Source organism: Oncorhynchus tshawytscha, unplaced genomic scaffold (genome assembly GCF_018296145.1).
Source record: "Oncorhynchus tshawytscha isolate Ot180627B unplaced genomic scaffold, Otsh_v2.0 Un_contig_766_pilon_pilon, whole genome shotgun sequence".
In the NCBI taxonomy this organism is placed as follows: domain Eukaryota; kingdom Metazoa; phylum Chordata; class Actinopteri; order Salmoniformes; family Salmonidae; genus Oncorhynchus; species Oncorhynchus tshawytscha.
In genome coordinates this window covers 2,839,987-2,861,497 of record NW_024609833.1, presented here as the reverse complement: position 1 = coordinate 2,861,497, position 21,511 = coordinate 2,839,987, and the positions used below count along the sequence as shown (strand labels likewise).

Below are 21,511 nucleotides of genomic sequence, written 5' to 3'. Positions count from 1 at the left end.
CATGTAAAAAAAAAATGGTTGACTTGGTTTTTAATACCAAATAACATAGACAGCAGTGCTACACTAAATGGAAGTTACCTGACAATTTTTACAGCACTCTCCATAAGCACACTGTGCTCCACCCTTGAGCTTGCAGGTCTTGGCTTCACAGCACGGGTCCTTCTCACATTCCTGTAGGGGGAGAAACAAACACCATCAACAATCAGTGAGCAGGAGGCCACCATCACAGACTATTACGGCATTCTTCAAAAACTGCTGTAGTCCGAAACGGCACCCTACTCCCTATATCAGGGATCGTCAACTGGCGGCAGTAGTTCTGAATGGGGTTAAGGAGAAAAAGAGCTAAATGTGGCCTTAATTAGCTGGCTTGCTTAGCTATCTAGCTTCTCTAGGCTACTCCAGTCAATTCAGGCACTGTTATATGGGATGGTAAATAACATTGTGGCTGCTACAAGTTAGCTAGTCTTGGCTGTAGCCGATTATCATCTCACGCTCTATGTCTCACTCTCTATATGTTTTTTAAAGTAGTCAAATGTCCCATATTCCTAGCACGCCTTGTGACTTTACAAACTTGTTGAATACATTATGCAGTATGTTTTGTTTGTGTTTTAGATGATGTTGTGACCAGTAGAAATTAATGGTAAATAATGTATTGTGTCATTTTGGAGTAACTTTTGCATAAGAACATATTTCTGAAAACTTCTATATTAATGTGGATGCTACCATGATTACAGATAATCATGAATGAATCTTGAATAATGATGAGTGAAAAAGTTTGAGGTCATACCACCAAGATATGCGAATCTCTAACCATTCCCAATAACAGGGGAGGTTAGGATTTTTGGAGAGTATGATATTAATCCCTCTAACTTTCTCACTCATCATTCATGATTATCTGTAATCATGGTAGCACTTTAGAGCCCTGTCTATGGGCCTATCATCATATCAGGGTTGGAGTATATTCAATTTTAATTTAGTCAATTCAGGAAGTAAATGGAAGTTACAATTCCTATTTTTCAGTTTACTTCCTGAATTGACTTACCTGAAATGGAAATGATACCAACGTTGCACCATATCACTTTGTAACGGTCACCTTGTCTGAGCCACAGTCACACTCCTCTCCCATGTCCACCAGTTTGTTGCCACAGTAGGGGGCGCTGTAGCCCTCTTCCGGACGCGGGATGTTAAGCAGGCAGCTTCCCCCCGTGTTCAGGATCATCTTCTCAAAGTCGTCGGCGCTGCAGCTGCTGAAGTTCCGCGAGCCACTGAGAGGGAGTAAGAGACAGAAGAAGCTGGGTTAGTACCAGGATATGTGATGGTGTAGAGTGAAGTTTCCCCGAGACGACACTGATGCATTTTCCCCACTAATGGTTAAAGCTAGGATTGGGGCTGGGGAAGCTGATCCCAGATATGTTCTTTGGGGAAACTTTGCACCACAGCAATATTTGACCCTCCTTATGTAAGGACAGATCAGATGGGAAAAGTGGTGAAATTAGTCTGAGGGTCGAGGAAAACTCACGTGGCGCCCGAGTTCATAATACAACTGGTGACCCCGCAGTGGCAGTTACGCTCGTTGTCGTGGTTCATGCCCAGGTTGTGGCCCAGCTCGTGGGCCACGATGGACGCAAAGGACGGGATGTTGTTGTTGGTGAACTGAAGGCAGAGAAAGACAAAGAACACTCATTAGAAATCAAATGAGGGCTATAGGTTTAAACAGCGTGGACACACAATTGATACATCCCAAATGGCACCCTATTCCCTATATAGTGCACTAAATTTGACCAGGCTCTGGTCAAAAGTAGTGCACTACATAGGGAAAAGGGTGCCATTTGCGACACACACCCTGCCCATCTTCACTCTAATCGCGTGTAAGACCAGTTCAACTTGACTTGGGTGTTAAGGGCTGTCCACACCAAGGATGATAACTATAACAATAACGAGTGAACAAGAGTGTTCACACTACAACGGTAACTACAAAATCAGTTGAGAACGATAACGAGAGCCAACGTTTGGATCACTTTCAGAGATTCTTTCCCTGTCCCTCCGACGATAAAACATTGACATCCAATCAAAAACGCATTCTATTGAAGTGTTCTTGGTTGTAGGTGCGCGAGGATGCTCGAAGAGGAGAGAGTGGAGTCAATAGTGGATCTTTGATTCTTGCACGTTGACAGGTTAATATTTTTAGCACTAATAATCTTCTTAATTTGGCTACACAACTATAGCCTCTATCTTCCAGCGGTTACAGTGCGCAATAGACTAACGTAACCTCACCCCATTCCGTACAAATGTGCGTAACTCCGACATTCAAACGAGGCTGCATTGAAAACTAAAATGGGACTGTAGTGACTGTGTTGGCATCGAAATCCGGGGTGTGAACTACGTTTCGATTCAACGTTGATTGACATGGTAATGGACTAACAGTATTGGAGAAAAGATGAGAAAACTGACCCCTCTGACACTGTACGTTACATTGTGACGTGTCACTACGTAACGTACAGCTCGCATTTGCAACTCATTTTGTGCCGTACAGCCTCTTTCCACCAGGGGTAGCCGTTCTCTCGCAGTTTAAAATCATGCTTAACCATATACACTTGTAAGAAAACTTCGTTATTCATGATTTTTGTCTAAATTAATATAATTATTGCTAATATTAAACTAATATTTCATGACAAGGGGGCCAATTGCATTTTTTTGCACGTCATTACTGCGAGCCATCATGGCACTCAAAAGCCGGAACAGCTGCAGTTCACTTGTGAGGCTAACGTTTGCGCAGCCATAAATCCCTCTTCAAATTCGACACACACCTTCAAAACAGGTCCGTGATGAAACATTACATAAACTCTTGATGTTTTATTTACATTTTAAAGTTGATTAGTTGGACAAATCGGGTGAAAAAAACCCGTTTCTTCACACAACATATTTCCCCCTTTCAAGATCACTTCGTAGCATTCGCTCCCCACCCGACATTTTTAGCTCATTGCCTTCTTGAATTATGCAGAGATGGGCATCATGAAGGTCTCGTCATTCATTTTGTTGGAAAGGTGAGAAATTGTGCTTTACAATGGCATTGATATTACAGTTGATCTGGAAGTATTACGTTTTTTGGGGCGCAAAAATAAGGTCAATTGTACGGACCAAGGCAATGTGCAAAAGTGAGTGAGTTTACGTTATAAGCTACGGCCGCAAGCCTCTTTAGTATGTGCACGTTATTCGAATATACGAACTGATGTGAGTATGAATTTCTGTGGCCCAAAAATAGGCCTATTTTAACATTGAAAATGTTTTTCTCCATTAAATTGAAATATCCATATGACATTGTTACTTACAAGGATATACCATGACATTTATAATGATTAATTTAATAAAACAAACTTTTAAATGTAGTTTTTAAAGACATGCGCCCCATTAAAAAGCCTGGTAGCCGTCCGGTAGCCTTCAAGTGTGTAGCTTGTTGTTTATCTTGGCCAATCAAAGCAGCAAAGAGTCTCAATGTGTAATAAGTGTAGTGAGAGTTCACTAATGCAATGCCAGACGGAATAAAATTACGGAGTTAAAAGTTAGCGAAATGAGAAAGAGTAGACTACAACGAGCAAACCTTCAGGTAGGCAGCTGTTTTATTTGAATGGGGTTAAGGTCTCCATTGGCTACTCCAGTTAATATAGGCACTGTTATATGGGATGATAAATGACATTGTCTGCTACAAGTTAGCGGGTCTTGGCTGTAGCGTCTCACTCTCTGCCTCCGTCTGCTCGCTCCCATCTCACTGGGCACCTTTGCAGCAATAGTGTACCAGGTTTTTCCTCACGTAGCAATGCTCAGGTTAAAAACATCCATTTAAAAAAAAAAAAACATGTATTTTGAAGATCAGGATATCCAACAAAAAATCATGATACTATTCGAATTGTGAAATTATTTACAATCCTCATCCCTACTCCGTTCTCGTGAAATTCCAGGAAAAGCTATAGGCTACAAAAGCCTTAGGATGTTTATTTCATGTATTTTTTTATTCTAGTCCTAATAGCCTTCACATGGAGAGATGCAGGCTTGCTGCTGTTAATTGCTGAATGTAGGCCAAATGAACTGTCGGGGATCACTTTTGGCAAGGGATAACATTTTTGCAATGGAAATGGTTGCACAGACAGAGATGAGCAGAGTGAAAAAGAGCCAAACAAATTGACAACCAGCAGAAAAATTGAAATCACTTGCAAACCACTTGAGCAACGAGGAAAGCAATAACGTAAAAAAAAGGTGGAGACTTTCCTATAGTGTGGATGCTCGCCAACGTTTTATAGTTAAATTATACCTATCATCCTTAGTGTGGATGCTCGCTAACGTTTTATAGTTAAATTATACCTATCATCCTTAGTGTGGATGCTCGCCAACGTTTTATAGTTAAATTATACCTATCATCCTTAGTGTGGATGCTCGCTAACGTTTTATAGTTAAATTATACCTATCATCCTTAGTGTGGATGCTCGCTAACGTTTTATAGTTAAATTATACCTATCATCCTTAGTGTGGATGCTCGCTAACGTTTTATAGTTAAATTATACCTAATCATTATAGTTATCATCCTTAGTGTGGATGCCTGCAAAAAATAAAGGCGTCAGTTTCTATATGATGAAAGGCTGTTTAGTATCTATCGAACAAGAAGAAACTACGCAGAGACATGCACGGAGTGTGAGGTGAGGATATTAAAGGAATACTACACTCAAAAACTATATCTGTTAGTATTTTGGTCATTAGTCCACTGTTAATGCAATCCCCCAAAATGTTGCATGTCAGCAGTTAAGATGGAGCACTTTCAGTACAGAGAAATAACAGGTATGATGATGTGTTTTACATGACATGATGCATTTGGGAGTAATCAGTGGAGTCCCAAGGGAGGAACTGTTAACTCGAAACACAACGACAAGGTTCCAGTTTAACAAACTTTACTATACCATATGAACACACTACAAGGTAGCCATCGCACTTCAGGCTAGGTCCATCAACAGCAAGACTTCCCGCGCAGGTGCACACTTGACAGAGTGATGGCACCATAATAACAGAAATATAGGGATACTTAAAACATGAACTAAACAATCTCCCACTTTTCTTTAAAGACAAATAAAACATGATTAAATGTCCAAGATTATTCAAGTTCCCCATTACAAATCCGTTGTGTGACAAAGTTTTTATTTGTTTTACTCAAGCTGCCACTTTCCATTACTGAGAGCTTGTAGTAGCACAAGACTGGATTGTCCTTTTTTAGTCAGACAGTGGTCGACCATAGCATCCGCTGGATTCTCTGTGCTTGAATAAGTTCCTTGATGCTGCTAATCTCAAGATTAAGTCTTTTCTCTGTGACAGACTTGGTTAACTTCACAGCATCAAATAATGAGTAGTTGTCAGTGACACAAACTACAGGTAGAATGTGCCGTTTTGTCTCATCAGTGGTAAGCTCTGAGAAGAGAGCTACCCTCACCACCTGGGGCCCCAGGTGGTGAGGGTAGGCAACAACATCTCCACCCCGCTGATCCTCAACACTGGGGCCCCACAAGGGTGCGTTCTGAGCCCTCTCCTGTACTCCCTGTTCACCCTCCAACTCGATCATCAAGTTTGCGGACGACACAACAGTGGTAGGCTTGATTACCAACAACGACGAGACGGCCTACAGGGAGGAGGTGAGGGCCCTCGGAGTGTGGTGTCAGGAAAATAACCTCACACTCAACGTCAACAAAACTAAGGAGATGATTGTGGACTTCAGGAAACAGCAGAGGGAACACCCCCCTATCCACATCGATGGAACAGTAGTGGAGAGGGTAGCAAGTTTTAAGTTCCTCGGCATACACATCACAGACAAACTGAATTGGTCCACTCACACAGACAGCATCGTGAAGAAGGCGCAGCAGCGCCTCTTCAACCTCAGGAGGCTGAAGAAATTCGGCTTGTCACCAAAAGCACTCACAAACTTCTACAGATGCACAATCGAGAGCATCCTGGCGGGCTGTATCACCGCCTGGTACGGCAACTGCTCCGCCCTCAACCGTAAGGCTCTCCAGAGGGTAGTGAGGTCTGCACAACGCATCACCGGGGGCAAACTACCTGCCCTCCAGGACACCTACACCACCCGATGTTACAGGAAGGCCATAAAGATCATCAAGGACATCAACCACCCGAGCCACTGCCTGTTCACCCCGCTATCATCCAGAAGGCGAGGTCAGTACAGGTGCATCAAAGCTGGGACCGAGAGACTGAAAAACAGCTTCTATCTCAAGGCCATCAGACTGTTAAACAGCCACCACTAACATTGAGTGGCTGCTGCCAACACACTGACACTGACACTGACTCAACTCCAGCCACTTTAATAATGGGAATTGATGGGAAATGATGTAAATATATCACTAGCCACTTTAAACAATGCTACCCTATATAATGTTACTTACCCTACATTATTCATCTCATATGCATACGTATATACTGTACTCTATATCATCGACTGCATCCTTATGTAATACATGTATCACTAGCCACTTTAACTATGCCACTTTGTTTACATACTCATCTCATATGTATATACTGTACTCGATACCATCTACTGTATCTTGCCTATGCTGCTCTGTACCATCACTCATTCATATATCCTTATGTACATATTCTTTATCCCCTTACACTGTGTATAAGACAGTAGTTTTGGAATTGTTAGTTAGATTACTTGTTGGTTATTACTGCATTGCCGGAACTAGAAGCACAAGCATTTCGCTACACTCGCATTAACATCTGCTAACCATGTGTATGTGACAAATAAAATTTGATTTGATTTGAAAGATAACATTGTCAATTCCATCCGCAAGAGCAAGAGTTTCTCCAGCAAGTGTGCTTCGGACAACCCTTCTTATCCTTCTTGACTGCCAAAAGAGGTGAGAATCTTCCTCCTTCACCCATTAACATGATTAGATGTCCACCTTGTGTGCCCTCCATCTGTAAGGTTCCCTAGGGAAGCATCACTGAAGACAACTCGTTTCAAAGTCACCTTTTCCAACAAGCTGAAACTTTAAAGTCACTTGTTGTAATTTCAGTTTACGAACAACTTTGTTTGTCTCATGAATGGTTTGTACAGTGGCGTGTTTTGTGTTAGATGCCAAGTTGCAACCATCAAATATCAGGTCTACTGTGTCTAGCAACCCATAGGACAATTTCTATCTTTGACCTCAATTGATCAGCTTCAATTCCACAGAGAGGGGAATTCCTTTGTACGGCTCTTGAAGAATCTGTGGATGGGTTGAAGATTCTTGATATAGCTCTCCTGGTGCATCAGTATTGCTCCATCAACTGTAATAAACTCTATGCCAACACAACAAAAGTGCTCCTCACGGCCGACCTGGAAAACAGCTTTGAGGTGTGGAGTCACAGTTGTAGCAAAGGTCTGTGAGCTACCCCTGATAAAGTCATCAACATGACAGGCAAGTACTCCAGTCACATTGCAGTCTTGATCAAGCCAATAGAAGACAGCAGGATCCACTTGTGACATTTTTCCACCTCTATTCAGCATTGTTGCCTTGACTTTGTTGTACCAGTAGAGTGATGCATCTGCCAGGCCATACACACACGTTTTTAGTTTCCACAGTGTTCCTTCGCTCTTAGCTTCAGGCGGAGGTTGGATGTGAATGTCCCTTGACAGCTCTGTTCCCTGCAAAAATGCAGATTTGATGTCTATGGGAATTAAGTTTACATTTTTTCTGGCAGATCACTGTCATCAGCAAATCGGAGTGACTCTGAGGCGCATGTCGGTGACTCTTTTGGGAGTTCTTTAGCAGCCAGCTCCTCAAAACCTCTAGCCACTAGACATGCTTTAGGCACTATTCCAGTTAAGGATTCTTTAAGGGTACACATCCACCTTGTTGAGACACATTTTTGGCCAATGTCTTTGACTTCCTCAAACACTCCAATTTTTCCTCCAATTACTAAGCTCATCTAGCTTTGCTGAGTCAAATGACACGTCCTTTGTTTCAAGAACATCATCATTTGAATGTCATTCTGTTTTTCTCTATTTTAAATTGGTTCAATTCTGAGATTATCTACAAGTGACAGGTCAGCTGACCCTGTTTTACCAGAAAGTGTAGCTGGCTCAGAGTACTGCATGTTGTACCAGTTCTGGTGTTTTCCTTTTGCTTTTCCTGCTCGTCCAATGGTGGTTGCTGTATGTGGAATACCACTTTCTCTGTCCATGTATTTAACAGTTTGTCCAGTTTTCAGATTGGAACAACCATGTTGTCTTAACACGTGGCTGTTGTTGAATGTTTTCCTCATTTGAACGCTCAACAATATTATCTGTGGCATGGTTGAAGGGCTCTGCTCCATTTCCTGTGGCAGTTTCAGTGTCCATATCATTGGACGTGACATCTGGTAGGTTTGTGTCTGTTACGGTGTCCTTTTTGTCATTTTCATTAGGAGACTGATTCTCAGCAACAGCCCCTCTATCTTGTTGATCATTTACTTTCCGCAATCTTGAGTGATGCACCCTGACAATGGTGCGTCCGTGCCTCACAAATATACCCACACCATCTTGGCCAATGACTACTCCCGGTCCTTTCCACACTTGGTTTCCAGTTTCATACTTCTCATATTTACATGGACTCTGTGTGATGTCTTTGTCTAAAATGTTTACACAATTGTGGCCTGAGGTAGTAAGTTCAAGAGTCACTGGTTGTTTAAACATCACTGCCTTGTCATTTTTTATGTCTAGTACAGCCAATCTGTTCTTGAGGGAAGCTTTGCATAATAGTAAGGGGATATCTGTAGGGACCACCTCTGTTTCAATGTGACACTTAGTCTGAACAAATTTGCTGGTATCGTAGCTCTCTTGGTAGAATGGACAATTCCCCCATCTCCAAATTTGAAAGCTCTGTTGCTTGGTGTGTCAATCATATTGTGTACTTCTTTCATATTTAGTTCACTGACATAGCTATCAAGCCATTTTGCACCACACACTGTCCGTGTACATGCAGTATCAATCACAGCAGATTCTAAAGATTCAACTATAAAAATCTCAGTATCAGAAGCAGATTCGTTTGAAAACAGTGTAATGTTACACTGCTCTATCTCTTGTGTTTACACTGCTCTTCCTCTGTTAGTTTAACTTGTTCATTTTTATGAGGACAGTCTTTAACCCAATGATAAGTGCTTTGACAAATAGCACATTTTGAGCTTCCATATTTGTTCAGCGGATTTGTGCCGGGCAATGGCGCCCTCTTCTGGTTGTCTTGAGAACGTGACTTGTTGGTGCCTTTTCTCTGCTGCTCAGTGTAATATGCTGCATCACTCACTTGCATTCCATCTGTTATTGGCGCGACAGACGTCTTCACCAAAAACAATTTTTAGTACCGACTTCATTGATGCAAAAGTCAGCACAGTACAGTCAAAGCCAACTGTTTCTCCCTACCATATAGACAGGCCGTATCTAGCAACTTGAAAACTAACACCGCATCCGGGAGAACCATGTCGTACTTGCGCATCCTATTGTACCTCTGTTCGAAATCAATGATGTAGTCTGTCATTGCAACCGAAATATCTCTCGTAACACTGTCAATGTTTGAATATGCCTCGTAGGCACGGTCTTTCTCTTCTTTAAGAAATACAGAATCCAGTGCTCTGGATTCGCACTCCAGGCTAGGTCCATCAACAGCAAGACTTCCCGCGCAGGCGCACACTTGACAGAGTGATAGCCCCGTAATAACAGAAATATAGGGATACTTAAAACATGAACTTAACAGCAACTTACTGCGTTGATCCCTCCCCCGTGACTCCGCGAGCAGACAGTGCTGACAAAGGCCATCCCAGCAGTGCCCCCAAAGCTCTTCTTCCTGGAGAGACAAAACATACAGAGAGACTATGTAGCGAGAGACATAATAAACCCAGTGAAAAATTACTATTTTGTCTCTCCTGGGCCCATGTTCATCAAGTGTCTCAGAGTAAGCTGCCCATGTAATCTTACTTATTATGATCGTAAAGGCAAGACTGGTCCTAGATCAGCACTCTGACTCAGAGAAGCTGAATATGAACCCTGTATTCTATGAAGTTAAAGGATAACTACACTCAAAAATGATTAATACCATTTTTTTTTTTATGTCAGTAGTTAAGTTGAAGCACTTTCAGTAGAGAGCAAAAACTATGATGATGTATAATGCCTCATATGATGCAAAACTGTACAGGGACTCACAGAATGAGCTGGGCGCTGTCGTGGCGTCGCCGTGGCACCAGCTCCTTCTCCCTCCACTGCACAAAGCGGCTGAGCACCTCCCCGGCGCTGCCCTCAATGCTGATGGGGTTCCTGCTGGTCCAGATGTCCAGGCCCACCAACACCACACGGATGTTTAGCTCCATGTACATCTGCATGTTACAGAGAAATGGGAAGAGTGTCACAAATTGAGGCAGATCTATAGACACATCTAGGGTGTCATTTTCGTGCAAAAAAATACTGTGTCATGACGTGGCCATCCCCCTCACCACCCCTCTCTCCCTCCCAGATTCCTGGAGGAGACTCTCCTCAGGGCCAGGTAGTATAGAGAGAGAGTTTCACAGTAGAACAAAGGAACTTCTTCTACGTCACAGAACTTGAGAACTGAACCAAATCCATGTTTTGGAGAATGTGTAAACGGTCGGTGGAGAAGACAGCTACGACCGGTCTGTTTCGTTTCATGTTGTGATCTCATGGAAAACGATACAGCCACATTACCATAACTCTGTTTATACAGGAGCCTCCGTTATGAGGTTCGCATCTAATTATTGTATAAAATGAATGAGTAAAGATGAAACTATTTGAAATTATGTAACGTGATTTTAAAACGTTAATGTGAGAGAATTGTATTCCCTTTAAAGTTAACTAAGTCATTGGCCCGCCCCATGAGCACAGACATTGATCTGGCGTCATGGGACAGCCCTTTTCTACTGTTTTCCGAATAAATCCTCTTTAGACCATGCGTACCTCGGTAAGCTGAGGGGGCGAAGGTTTGAGTAGAGACCACAAAAAACTTCAGTAGAAGCTAAGGTTGTAATGGTTGTTGAATTCCTAACCAAACCATGTGGAGCATTGGCTACACTGGTGGAAATCGTTAAACTCAGACTATTGATACCGACAGAATAAGAGCAAATCTTCGATACTAATTACTAGTCTGCAGCTTGGAATTATGTACCATGGAATGCGAAGATCGACAACCGCCGAAACATCTATTCTATAAGAACATTTCTGAATGGGACTCTGAAGAATCCATTCTAACCACGAAAGACTTCTTGGAAGCAGATGGAGAGAGGAGCGGATGAACTTTCCAACAGAAAGACGGACGATTCCAACAGAGATCTCTGACGACACACTGAGCGTAAATATATATTGATTGCAATGATTCCCGAATGAGTGAGCGTTCATGTACAAAGGGTTAGCATTTCAATTTTTAATTATCAACTTTGTAGTGACTCGTCTTTCCCGCCCTTCTCAGTCCACACCCACTTCCCTTTGTCCATCAAGCCGTCATATCAGCTTAGCCCACTAGAGAACCACCCCTATCATTTCCTTTGAACTATATCTACTGTTTGTTTATGCATTTATGTGATTATTTAGTTAGTAAATAAATGATTAAGACAATTTATGTATGAATGATTCATAGTAAAGGCTGGGTTCGTGCAGATAACCAACAATTTACGACGTTTGGAATGAGACCAACGTGAGGTAAAGAATAATTAATTAATTAGAAGACATATCTGAAGTTATATTAGGAAAATTATAACTTTGTAATCTGAAGATTTTCCTTGGTCCCCCGACTTTCTAGTTAATTACATTTACATGATTAGTTTAATCACATAATATTTGATAAAATAACAGTCTTCACTTTAATGATGCCAAAGACATGACAACTGTTAACATTTATCTTGTAGTGTGATCAAGAATTAAAATGATATTTTTTTTTACTATACTAGCATTTATTAAACTTAATAGTTAAAAAAAATAGATATCCCCTCTATATAATGCAGATTGTTAAAGAAAAGTTTCAATCACACTGCCAGATTATAATGAGGTTTATATTATGTTTTGCACTATGCACAATTCCTATGCAATATGAAACAATCTATGAAGAAATCATTGCTGTATATTCTTGGAATTGGCTTGTTTGGTATTGCAAACGTTGACTGCAACTCATACCATACTGTGTCGGAGGGTATTTGACCCTGATTGAGCACTTGTAGTATGCATACTTTTTTGTATACTTACACTGTCAACGTAGTTTGCAAGATGAATCATCTCGTCTCGCACTGCAGTCTCATTCCCGTGCATGTAGGTGAACTGTAGAGGGAAAGGACAGAAGTAAGCATTGGCTAGAGTTTCCTTTAGGCCTCATTCAAAACGTTTAAAACAGACTGGACCAAAAGTTCTTAAGCCCAATGGATGTTTCAATTAGCCTGGGCATCATGTTTGTGCAATCATGCCACTCCTTGTCATATCTTTGGCATTTGGCAGAGAGTGTAATGATAGCAAAAATAGGTCTGATACCAAAGCTAGAATTCACACAGGCCATCAAGAAATGAATTTAAGGGTTTTTTCTTGATCAAAAAGGGGATTAGGTGGTGGACGTGGTAATGGGTGCGGTCGGCCAGTCGCTGCAACTGAATTTGCTCCGGGCCCTTGGCAAGAAAACTTAAGGCCCCCACCTTGGCGAAGTTGAGAAACGCTCGCATTTTTAAGCCAATTCACTGAAATTTTACACATTTCTCCATGGAGCTGAGAAAATATTGCAGTTTTAAAGCTAATTGCTGTGTTCTGATGCGCAAACATTTTAAATTCTCCCCGTCTAGCTTTAATTTTGGTGATAGTTCTCAAATAAACTCTGCAAAAAAAGAAACGTCCTCACTGTCAACTGCGTTTATCTTCAGCAAACTTAACATGTGTAAATATTTGTATGAACAAAACAAGATTCAGCAACTGAGGCATAAACTGAACAAGTTCAGTCCTCATGGACTGCACCAGATTTGCCAAGTTTTGCTGTGAGATGTTACCCCACTCTTCCACCAAGGCACCAGCAAGTTCCCAGACATTTCTGGGGGGGAATGGCCCTAGCCCTCACCCTCCAATCCAACAGGTCCCAGACGTGCCAAATGGGATTGAGATCCGGGCTCTTTGATGGCCATGGCAGAACACTGACATTCCTGTCTTGCAGGAAATCACGCACAGAATGAGCAGTATGGTAGGTGGCATTGTCATGCTGGAGGGTCATGTCAGGATGATCCTGCAGGAAGTGTACCACATGAGGGAGGAGGATGTCTTCCATGTAACGCACAGCGTTGAGATTGCCTGCAATGACAACAAGCTCAGTCCGATGATACTGTGACACACCGCCCCAAACCATGACGGACTCTCCACCTCCAAATCGATCTCGCTCCAGAGTACAGGCCTCGGTGTAACGCTCATTCCTCCGACGATAAGCGCGGCTCCGACCATCACCCTGGTGAGACAAAACCGCAACTCATGGGTGAAGAGCACTTTTTGACAGTTCTGTCTGGTCCAGCAACAGTGGGTTTGTGCCCATAGGCGATGTTGTTGCCGATGACTTCTGTTGAGGACCTGCCTTACAACAGGCCTACAAGCCCCCCGTCCAGCCTCTCTCAGCCTATTGCGGACAGTCTGAGCACTGATGGAGGGATTGTGCGTTCCTGGTACAACTCAGGCAGTTGTTGTTGCCATCCTGTACCTGTCCCGCAAGTGTGATGTTTGGATGTACCGATGCTGTGCAGGTGATGTTACACGTGGTCTGCCACTGCGAGGATGGTCAGATGTCCGTCCTGTCTCCCTTTAGCACTGAATGGACATTGCAATGTATTGCCCTGGCCACATCTGCAGTCCTCATGCCTCCTTGCAGCATGCCTAAAGCACATTCAGGCTGATGAGCAGGGACCCTGGTTATCTTTCTTTTGGTGTTTTTCAGAGTCAGTAGAAAGGCCTCTTTAGTGTCCTAAGTTTTCATAACTGTGACCTTAATTGCCTACCGTCTGTAAGCTGTTAGTGTCTTAACAATCGTTCCACAAGTGCATGTTCATTAATTGTTTATGGTTCATTGAACAAGCATGGGAAACAGTGTTTAAACCCTTTACAATGAAGATCTGTGAAGTTATTTGGATTTTTACGAATGATCTTTCAAAGTTAATTGTATATTTAAAAAAAATACAGATCTCATACTACCCCCTTCACAGAACAGAGCAAAATGGCTCTAACCAGATAAGAGGAGCCGTATCTCAGACTGGCCAATAAAAAGCGAAGATTAAAAAATGTGCAAAAGAACACAGACACTGGACAGAAGAACTCTGCCGAGAAGGCCAACATCCCAGAGTAACCTCTTCACTGTTAACATGGAGACTGGTGTTTTGCGGGTACTATTTAATGAAGCTGCCAGTTGAAGACTTGTGAGGCGTCTGTTTCTCAAACTAGACACTAATGTACTTGTCCTCTTGCTCAGTTGTGCACCGGGGCCTCCCACTCCTCTTTCTATTCTGGTTAGATTCAGTTTGCGCTGCTCTGTGAAGGGCGTAGTACAGTACGAGATCTTCCCTTCTTGGCAATTTCTTGCATGGAATAGCCTTCATTTTCCAGAACAAGAATAGAAGAACGAGTTACAGAAGAAAGTTATTTGTTTCTGGCCATTTTGAGCCTGTAATCGAAAACACAAATGCTGATCCTCCAGACTCTCAACTAGTCTAAAGAAGGCCAGTTTTATTGCTTCTTTAATTAGGACAACAGTTTTCAGCAGAGCTACTATAAGTGCAAATATTTTTTCTAATGCTCAATTAGCCTTTACATTTAAAAAAAAACTTGGATTAGCTAACACAACGTGCCATTGGAACACAGGAGAGATGGTTGCTGATAAAGGCCCATGTACACCTATGTATATATTCCATTAAAAAAAAAAATCAGCTGTTTCCAGCTACAATAGGCATTTACAACATTAACAATGTCTACACTGTATTTCTGATCAATTTGATGTTATTTTAATAGACATTTCTTTTGCCTTTCTTTCAAAACAAGGACATTAAGTGACCCCAAACTTTTGAACGGTAGGGTACATTATCTTATCAACATAATGTCAGATTTGAGTAGTTTAAGTTTACACTGAAATCGTTCTTCCATAAAAATAAAATACAAATAAATTGTTTTGTTTTACACTGTATTGATTAAGCCAGCCCAAAAACACAAGTATGTGTAACTGCAGTCCAATACGGCGACCGAAGTTTGGGCGAGTGGGTGTATGGAAAGCGAATCAGCTAATTGGACAAATTTGTTGTTACTCAAGACGGTTTTGTGGTGTAAGATGTGGAATTTAAAAAAAAACACTTCTCAATCAAAACCGCTTTAAACACAACCACATCCACTGCTTTCCAAAATGTACTGTTGAGGGAAGAGATTTTAAATGATGCAAAAAACACAGTCTAGGTTTATCAGTTGTTGGACATTCACTCACCCTCTCATGATCCACCACCAGGAGCAGCTCTACATAGTGTGGCTGGAGAAGCACTGCCCGCTTTCTCTGAAGGGAGAGAAAGCACATACAGTACCATAAGCAGAAAATCAGCACTAAGGCACAGGCACACTTAGCACGCACACATACACACTGTGGTAACTCACCCTGAGGAGGTGGCTGACAGGCTGTTTGTGTGTGTCAGAGTGGGTGTGATGCTCTGAGTGGTCCTGTTCAGATGGGGCTAGTTGTTCCGTGTGTGGAGTGCCACACACCAGCGGCTCCGACACCACGTCCTCCAGCCGGTACACTAGGTGCTGGAAGTCCGAGGAAGACACCAATGGCTCAATCCCATAGCTGGAGTTGTCCATGAGGAGCACCCCTCTGAAGGTTCAAACACAAAAGGCTGATCACACCAGAGTCATAAGGGGTCAATATTATTCATTATAAACTAAATGCTGATTGGTTAAAAGGCTGTGGGATATCAGATCGTATACCATGGGTATGACAAAACATGTATTTTTACTCTTCAAATTATGTTGGTAACAATATTATAATAGCAATAAGGCACCTCAGGGTTTGTGGTATATAGGCAATTTACAACGGCTAAGGACTGTTTCAAGGTACTCTGTGTTGCATCCTGCACAAGAACAGCCCTTGGCCGTGATATATTGCCCATATACCACACTCCCTCGGGCCTTATTGCTTAATTACACCATGGCATTGTTAAATACTCATTTCTGATTGGCTTGAATGGCATTCGAGTGTCCATTTTTTCCCTATAATGCATGGTATATCAGCATGGTAGAGAATTCAATGGCGATAGTTAATTGTTACATGTTCAATGTTTGAGCTGTTTTTGAATGCAAAAGTCAAAATGAAAACATTGGCATTGTTTAAGTAGATGTTCATAATAGCAAACAAGGACTGATATTTGGTTAGCAAAACTAGCAAGTATGTTTCTTTGGTTACCAGGGCAACTACTGCAGCTATATAGTAATCTCTCAAGCAACTTCAGTGGATGTTAACAAGTCTGGGTAGTCCCTCCCCGTTTCAGTTAGTTTAGTAGGGGAATGGCACATACATTTAGAACAGAATAATTGGCCATTTTAAGAGGAAGGATGGTACAGGTTCTTTCCTAAAGATAATCAACTAACGGTCATTTAACTAAAATACTAAATGTTCCACACCCACAAAATATTGCATAAACTGGCTTGTCCCTGCTGTGATACGAAAGCATGAAAGCATGATCATATGGTGTGTGTGAGGTAGGTGAAAAAGACACAAAAAAAACAGCTTGAAAACTGAGCCTGTTAATTACAATTTAGGCCAGGCACTACAAACTGAAATTACATTTTTGCCTCTACCTATACATTATGAGATTTGTTGGTATTCTGGTCCATTAATATTAGTATTTTCAAAAAAGTACACATTAAAAAAAGGTCAAACACTTGATGAAAATGTATATTTTCTTTAGTTAATCATACTATCACCAACAGTGTAATGAATGTTAAACATTTTAAAATGGACATCAACTCAGCAAAAAAAGAAACGTCCCCTTTTCAGGATCCCGTCTTTCAAAGATAATTCGTAAAATTCCAAATAACTTCAAAGATTCTTGAAATCTTCGGGACTGACTGACGTTCATGTCTTAAAAGTAGTGATGGACTGTCGTTTCTCTTTGCTTATTTGAGCTGTTCTTGCATTAATATGGACTTGGTCCTAAACCAAATAGGGAGATATTCTGTATACCAACCCTACCTTGTCACAACACAACTGATTGGTTCAAACGCATTGAGGAAAGACATTCCACAAATGAACTTAACAAGGCACACCTGTTAAATGAAATGCATTCCAGGTGACTACCGCATGAAGCTGGTTGAGAGAAAGTCAAAAGTGTGCAAAGCTGTCATCAAGGCAAAGGGTGGCTACTTTGAAGAATCTCAAATATTTGATTTGATTTGTTTAACACTTTTTGGTTACTACAGGATTCCATGTGTTATTCTCATAGTATGATGTCTTCAATATTATTATTACAGTAGAAAAAAGCCTTGAATGAGTATGTGTGTCCAAGTTGCAACTGATACACCACACACACAAAAGTTTGGGGTCATTTAGAAAAGTCCTTGTTTTTGAAAGAAAAGCAATTTTTTTGTAAATGACTATTGTAGCTGGAAACGGCACATTTTTTATGAAATATCTACATAGGAGTACAGAGGCTCATTACCAGCAACCAGCACTCCTGTGTTCCAATGGCACGTTGTGCTAGCTAATCTAAATTTATAATTTTAAAAGGCTAATTGATCATTAGAAAACCCTTTTGCAATTATGTTGGCACAGCTGAAAACTGTTGTGCTGATTAAAGCAGCAATAAACTGGTCTTCTTTAGACTAGTTGAGTATCTGGAGCATCAGCATTTGTGGGTTCGATTACAGGCTCATAATGTCCAAAAACAAAGACTTTCTTCTGAAACTCGTCAGTCTATTCTTGTTCTGAGAAATGAAGGCTATTCCAAGCGAGAAATTGCCAAGAAACTGAAGATCTCGTACAACGCTCTGTACTACTCCCTTCACAGAACAGCGCAAACTGGCTCTAAACAGAATAGAAAGAGGAGTGGGAGGACTCGGTGTACAACTGAGCAAGAGGACAAGTACATTAGTGTCTAGTTTGAGAAACAGACACCTCACAAGTCCTCAACTGGCAGCTTCATTAAGTAATACACACAAAACACCAGTCTCAACGTCAACAGTGAGGAGGCGACTCCGGGATGCTGGCCTTCTAGGCAGAGTTCCTCTGTCCAGTGTCTGTGTTCTTTTGCCCATCGAAATCTTTGCTTTTTATTGGCCAGTCTGATATATGGCTTTTTCTTTGTAACTCTGCCTAGAAGGCCAGCATCCCGGAGTAGCCTATTCACTGTTGACGTTGAGACAACATTAACAATGTCTATATTTATTTTATTATATTATTTTTATGGACAAGGACATTTCTAAGTGACCCCAAACTTTTGAACGGTAGTTTATATATTCTTGGATTAAATTGTTGTTTTTCTTCTCATCAATCTACACACAATACTCCATAATGACAAAAGCAAAAACAGGTAATTATTTTGTGCAAATTATTATATAAAAATATAATTTAAAAAAGAATAACATTTACATAAGTATTCAGAGCCTTGACTCTGTACTTTGTTGAAGCACCCTTGGCAGTGATTACAGCCTCGACTCTTCTTGGGTAGAACGTTGCAAGATTGGCACAATTGTGGAGTTTCTACCATTCTTCTCTGCAGATCCTCTCAAGCTCTGTCAGGTTGGATGGGGAGCATCGCTGCACAGCTATTTTCAAGTCTCTCCAGAGATGTCCGATCGGGTTCAAGTCCGGGCTCTGGCTGGGCCACTCAAGAACATTCAGAGACTTGTCCTGAAGCCACTCCTATATTTTCTTGGCTGTGTGCTTAGGGTCGTTGTCCTGTTGGAAGGTGAACCTTCGCCTCAGGATGAGGTCCTGAGTGCTCTGGAGCAGATTTTCATCAAGGATCTCTTTGTACGTTGCTCTGTTCATCTTTGCCTCGATCCTGACCTGTCCCTGAAAAACATGTTGCTTCCCCGTAAGGATGGTGCAAGGTTTCATCCAGACGTGACGCTTGGCATTCAGGCCAAATAGTTCAATCTTGGTTTCATCAGACCAAAGAATCTTGTTTCTCATGGTCTGAAAGTCCTTTAGGTGCCTTTTGTCTGCTTTAATTACACTAGTAGCTAGCGCATCTTGATCATGTGTTGTTCCTTCTCTCTTACTCGAAGCAATCAGTAACAAGGCAAAAATTCAGATTGAGGCCTTCAATCAAACTGAGGACAGAAATGTGCGCACCAGGTCATGGCTTCTTGCATGCTTGGCTTTGAGATGTAAGTCAACAATACATTTTGGAAAAATAATATGAATTGCCATATTACGCTTAACTCATTGTCAGGAAGAAGAGACAACTAGTAGACAACTGGCTCATAATGATGAGGTCCCCAGTCTAGACTGAAGATCATAGTTAGTTGATTTGTTTGAATCAATTGTGTTGAGGCTTGGCTGGAGAAAAATCTTGTATACTCTCTAGGAACAGTTGGCCACACATTTAAAGGTAGATTTAGTAGGCCTAAATCCCAGTTTATGCTAGGTACATTGTTTGTTTATATAGCATTCATACAAGGCAGAAAGATTGTTTCCTTGCTGAAAAATATGTAGAAAGCCAGTTTCAGTGAGAAGCATAGCAACATCAAGGCAACTTTGTAACAGGTGTCCCCGTTTTTCCAAAGCCAAACCCGCCCATTATCTGCTGAGATGCAAAAATATAAAATGTTTTCAGTAACTGATTTCAGTACCCTAATGTTTTTTCTGATTGTTTCTCAAGGACTTCCAAAGTTCACCCAAAAAGGCAATAGTTCTAAACTGGGTTTGATTTTGTCAATTTGGTTAATTCTCTTGTAAACATCCATTGGTTGAAAGCTCATTGCTCAGTTATCACTTAGAATGTTTAAAGGAACTACAGAATTTACATGAGCTAAGGTCAACGTTCCCATAAAGTGGTGGGGAGAAGTCTACCGTCTCCAGAAGCGTCTTCACCATTCATTTTGTGTATTCAGGTTCACGTAAACATTTAGTATTGATAGTTATAACTGATTTCAGGATTGTATATCGATTCGCTCTCCTTAAATATTTGTCATCTAATATATTAGTTTGAGTCTCTGAATTGTTTACTCAAACTTTTCAGGGCATAAAAACTACAATCGGTGTCCTGAATTAGCCTAGTGTGCATGTGCGCCCAGCTAGATCTCATTTTCCCCGGTTTTCCCCTGACTAAATTAGCTGGTTAGCTGAAAGTTTAAATCCTCATTGCCAAACTTAACTTCAAAACTCCTTTGCTAGTTATACAATCGTGTAAGTAAAACAATTGCTGGAAAGAAACTTAAATTATTTATTGTTTTATTGAATAGTCATGAATGGTTCGAGCTATCTGTTGTGTCATAAGACAACAGTTGCTACTTAACACAGATCCAAGTTCAGTGTTGAGATACACTGGTGTCATCAGCGTAGGGTTAGCTGGGCATTTCTGACTTGTCTTGGAACTGTGGCAACGGGCAGCCTCTCCCCCGCTTGGCTCAATGGGACATGTAGTGATTTTGCCAACACAGCCAGATATGTACAATCGTGTACCCTTAATCTTTTTTAAACTGACTATCGTATTTGTTAATTAAATCATTGTTGATTAAATCATTAGTATAATGAGTCATTCAAGACTGGGTTGGGGTTCGTTCCTTGTTCCTTTTCAATCATTGGTGAAATTAGCATTCTGACAATATATTTAAATTATTCAAAAACCTTTATTAATGCAATTGCAGACAGAAGTTGACAACAGGAACATACGCATGTTTCCGAGTAAGTTCTGAATAAAATAAAAGGTCAAGTTATTTTATTAAACCCGAAGTCCAGCCCTAGCGATGTCACTGGGGTCTTATAACCCCTCCCCTTCTATTAATACAACATAAGCATAATCAATTATTATAAAACATCAAACATATGGATAGCCCCTATCATGAACCCTAGGTGAACCTCTTTCAAATGTCACGAGTTAATTGACATGATAAAACTCTAGAGAGCCAAAGACTACAATAAACGGCTAAATTGCTTCTGTGAAAGGGTCCACAGAGCTACTCCTCACCACTCTACGACGTTCACATTTCTCTCATGAAAATGTTTGCTCGTAAAAAGATCAAGCAAACAATTTATTTGGGAAGAATCCAGTCTTTGCTCTTTTCTTCATTAGCATGCTGATGATTTAAAGATTTATTTGTATCTGTTGAGACATTGAATCCATGGATCCCGAGTGACCCTTCGGTCTAAGGCACTGCATCTCAGTGCTTGAGGCGTCACTACAGACACCTGGATTCGAACCAGGGTATCACAACCGGTCGTGATTGGGAGTCCCATAGGGCGGCGCACAACTGGCACAGCATCGCCCGGGTTTGGCCGGGGTAGGCAGTCATTGTAAT

General features: G+C 41.3%; 1 protein-coding gene across 3 annotated transcripts in view; it reads right to left on the bottom strand.

Annotated features, from left to right (window-relative positions):
* adam9 (ADAM metallopeptidase domain 9) overlaps nt 1-21,511 on the bottom strand; it is an 89,982-nt gene that overhangs the window by 19,282 nt on the left and 49,189 nt on the right. For all 3 annotated transcript variants that reach the window (XM_024418381.2, XM_024418380.2, XM_024418382.2), the window contains 8 exons: nt 15,647-15,863; nt 15,483-15,548; nt 12,248-12,319; nt 10,205-10,374; nt 9,767-9,848; nt 1,520-1,653; nt 1,094-1,265; nt 79-171 (listed from right to left, as the gene is read on the bottom strand). In XM_024418381.2, the coding sequence (XP_024274149.1) occupies nt 79-171; nt 1,094-1,265; nt 1,520-1,653; nt 9,767-9,848; nt 10,205-10,374; nt 12,248-12,319; nt 15,483-15,548; nt 15,647-15,863 (1,006 nt within the window). The remainder of the gene's footprint in view (nt 1-78; nt 172-1,093; nt 1,266-1,519; nt 1,654-9,766; nt 9,849-10,204; nt 10,375-12,247; nt 12,320-15,482; nt 15,549-15,646; nt 15,864-21,511) is intronic.